This window comes from Myodes glareolus, chromosome X (genome assembly GCF_982192425.1).
Source record: "Myodes glareolus chromosome X, mMyoGla1.1, whole genome shotgun sequence".
NCBI lineage: Eukaryota > Metazoa > Chordata > Mammalia > Rodentia > Cricetidae > Myodes > Myodes glareolus.
This window is the reverse complement of record NC_142053.1, coordinates 105273396-105276966: the sequence shown is the minus strand read 5'-3', so window position 1 is coordinate 105276966 and position 3571 is coordinate 105273396. Positions and strand designations below refer to the sequence as shown.

Below are 3571 nucleotides of genomic sequence, written 5' to 3'. Positions count from 1 at the left end.
TGGGAGTAAAAATAAGGTTGGATGGAGGTGAGTCACCATGAATAATTGCAGTACTCACAGAAATGGCATTAGCTTCTGTTTCTCACTCACCATCCTCATTCATTAAAGACCAATTATCACTTGTACTTCTGATAAAATACTTAAAAATCTTGTATTTAAAAATCTGATGTAGATGTGAAGGTCATCACATACTTGCTTGGGTTACTGATGGCACTGAACATTGATGACTAACCTGATCTTTGACCCTGTGCTCATAGGGTCAAGTGAATGCTAGTTGAGGTCACTAATAAGAACTATTGTTCAAATAAAGCTTTCTGGTACTAAATACCAAATTACTAAAGAAAGCCAAAAGCAGAATGTTGAAAGAAAAAACATTTTGATGATATCCAGACAAACTGCTTTATAAAACTTTCAGAGAATTTAGTTTCAATTTTGGCATTTATTTATACTGTCCTTTAAAATATATGATATATGTCAGCAAGGGCTCAGTAGATAGGCTTAATATGGAAATTTGCACTCCTGGCCCGCCCTGCCCCACTCGGCCCTGCCCTGCCCCGTACATCTCTAAGCCTGGCATTGGAATGATGTCATCAACAGGCGCCAACACTCATTTCCTCAGAGCCTTCTGAGGCCTACCTGCTGCACTCCTCTGAGGTTCTTCCTCTCTGCTGAGGTACTCTGGGACAGGGGTCCTTTCCCTTCCTACCCTCCCTGCCCCTCTAAGCAGGTGCAGGGCCTGCTGAGATTGTCGTGGTGTTCGAGCACCCACCATGGCTGAAGGGGCTTGGCATGTGCGACAGAACTCTGATGGCAACTGCGAGGACGCGGTAAACAACCATGTCCAGCTGCAGCTCCACGCCTCATATGTATACTTGTCTATGGCCTTGTTCTTTGATCGTGATGACGTGGCCCTGGGGAACTTCAAGCGTTTCTTCCTGAGCAAGTCACACAGCTACAAGGCCAGTGCCCAGATGTTCATGATCCTGCAGAATAAGCGTGGTGGCCTTGTTTTCTTCCCGAGCATCTCGACACCAGAGCGTGACAGTTGGCAGGGGGGCCTCCAGGCCATGGAGTTTGCCTTCCACATGGAGATGACCATCAACCAGAGCCTGCTGAACCTCCACAAGCTGGCCAAGGAGAAACGTGTTGCTGACCTCTGCTACTTCCTGGAGCATCACTGTCTGAATGAGCAGGCCCATGTTCTCCACAAAATGAGTGGCTACCTGGCCAACCTGCGCCAGATGGCGACCCCAGAGAACCACTTCGCTGACTATCCCTTTGACGAGCTCAGCCTGTCCTAAAGCCTCAGGTCGACTGAACTGGGAGGTTCCCACTGCCATGGGATCTTTCTCTGGCCATTAGACCTGATGTTCACGTTGTTTTTGAAGAAAGTTCACCAGTTTTCTTTCTGTGTTTACAATGAAGGTTTTAGTGTTTCAAAGCAAAATGAAAGTTTCAAGATCACTCTTTTTGCATAGCTTATCTTTCAAGAACACGGGTTGATTTGTTGTTCCTTCCCCTTGAAGCTTGGATCTTTAAGGGTTGTAAAGACAATCTCTATGGCTCCTTTAAACACCATATTCTATTTCTGTTTTCTTTCAAGGATGTATGAGTTTATATTGCTCTCATTTGTGATGTGTCTCATGTTTTGGGCCCAGTTTCAGTGTTTTGCAAAAGTGTTACCATCTGATCACCCTGGAACAGAACTGAAGGAAATAGTTTGGAACAGAAATTATAAAAATAGACTCTAAATAGCTGTGTGTTTCATCTTAATGATAAGGTTCTTGCCTTATTATAAATCAGTTCTCTCCAAAGCATTGGAGAAAACAAAAGAAGGGGGTAATTTCAAAGTTTTGTAAACACTTTAAACTTAGGGTAATATGTAAATGTTTTAATTTCTTGATTTGTAAGTAGCCTAAAGTAGGTTCTGGAAAAGGGTATGGGAAAAAAACTTACTTGACTATGTCAGGTTAGAATACAGCAATAGTAACAGTGAGGATTTGCTTGGATACTCCATTTCCATATTAGAGAGGAGAGAAGTGGGTTATTCACAGTGTCTTCACTATAGTTCTGTATATCTGTTTTTCCAAATATATTTTTTCATTTGAATTTACCTACACTACCACAAACCCCACATGACTAACCAAGATTGGCTGACAACACAATACCCTATGGTGAGGTCATGTTTGTGAGAGTGAATATAAAGGAATCAAAATAACTTTACTAGACTAAGCTGGCTGATTAAAATATTAGCGGGCTAGAGAAAGTTCAAGATGGGAGTATAGTTCAGACTACTTAATGGAATTTTGGTATACACTTCTTAGTCTCACTGAAGGCTTAGAAGCAGCGTATTGTTGATACAGCCTACTCCAGGCTGCACAATTGGTGCACCCTGTAGCTTCTCATTTCAAAACTTTGGAAGTCAGAAAAGAGAAATCAGTGAAGCAACCCTAGCATGAGGCCGAAGGCCTAGAATCCTGTCTGATGTAATTAAGGATTCAAAAGCACAAGAATCTCTAATTATAATCCACAACCAAGGCCGGAGCAACAAAATGCACCACCTCAGAAATCTCTAGTAAATATACTTGTTTATTGTCTCCTCTGGGTTTTTGTTTCACAGAGTTTGAGACTAATTTTTGTCTCTTTCCACATTTAGTGTGGGCCTTTCTCTCCCAGTTTATTCATCTCCACTAAAGTCTGCCTTGGGAACAACTTAGTGTGTTTTGCAGGCATTTCTCACACTGACAACCAAGATTAACCATTGTCAGGACACTCGTCTGAGTATTCGAGAAACTAGCATGGGTCAAAATGCAGTGGAAGCCACAGGAGTGCAGAGAAGTATGCATTTATCATAGACTTTGGGCAAGTCAACACAATTTACTGAAGAATGGATAGTGGGAATATTGTCAGTTCTACAGGCTGACCTTGATTCCATTGTGTAATAAGAACTGAATTTAGGGTGATGGGGATAGGGTGTAAGTTTGGTATTTGGTTTACACATTGAAGAAAAAATATAGTACAGGAGGCCTGAAACACTGAACAAGGTTTTCTCAGTTTACAGGAGTCCAGGCAGATTGTCATGTTTGGAAACACACATTGTTCTGTCGCTGGTGTGAAAATCAAGGACAACTTCACCAAAAGGAGCACATTGGAAGTGTATGAGTGAGGGTTATGAGAGAATGAGTGCTATGGCAAAAAGCAGGCATCCAAGTGGCAGTACTGTTAACAGTGCTCTAACATGGTATCCTGGGTCCAGCCCAGACCAGGTTCTTACTAGGTAAACAGAAACTTTAACTCAGATTTCCTCAAATAAACAAAAACAAAAAACCAAAAAAGAAAGAAAGAAAACCTCACTGCCTCACTGTCTTACTTAAAAATACTATTGCTATTATGAAATACCTTGACCAAAACAACTTAGGGAGAATATGATCTATTTGACTAATGCTTGCACATGACTGTTAATCACAGAAGGAAGTAAAGATAGAAGCTCAAACAGGAAAAAAGCTGGATACAGGAAGTGATTCAGAGGTCATGGAAGAGTGCTGCTTACTGGGTTGATTTTCAATAATTT

The 3571-nt window shown here is 41.5% G+C and overlaps 1 protein-coding gene across 1 annotated transcript; it reads left to right on the top strand.

Annotated features, from left to right (window-relative positions):
• The first annotated feature begins 628 nt into the window (after window positions 1-628).
• On the top strand, window positions 629-2194 carry LOC148117436 (ferritin heavy polypeptide-like 17E). Its single transcript, XM_087902814.1, has one exon. The coding sequence runs from the start codon at window positions 771-773 to the stop codon at window positions 1299-1301; it is 531 nt and encodes a 176-aa protein (XP_087758940.1). The 5' UTR covers window positions 629-770; the 3' UTR covers window positions 1302-2194.
• The last annotated feature ends 1377 nt before the right edge of the window (window positions 2195-3571 follow it).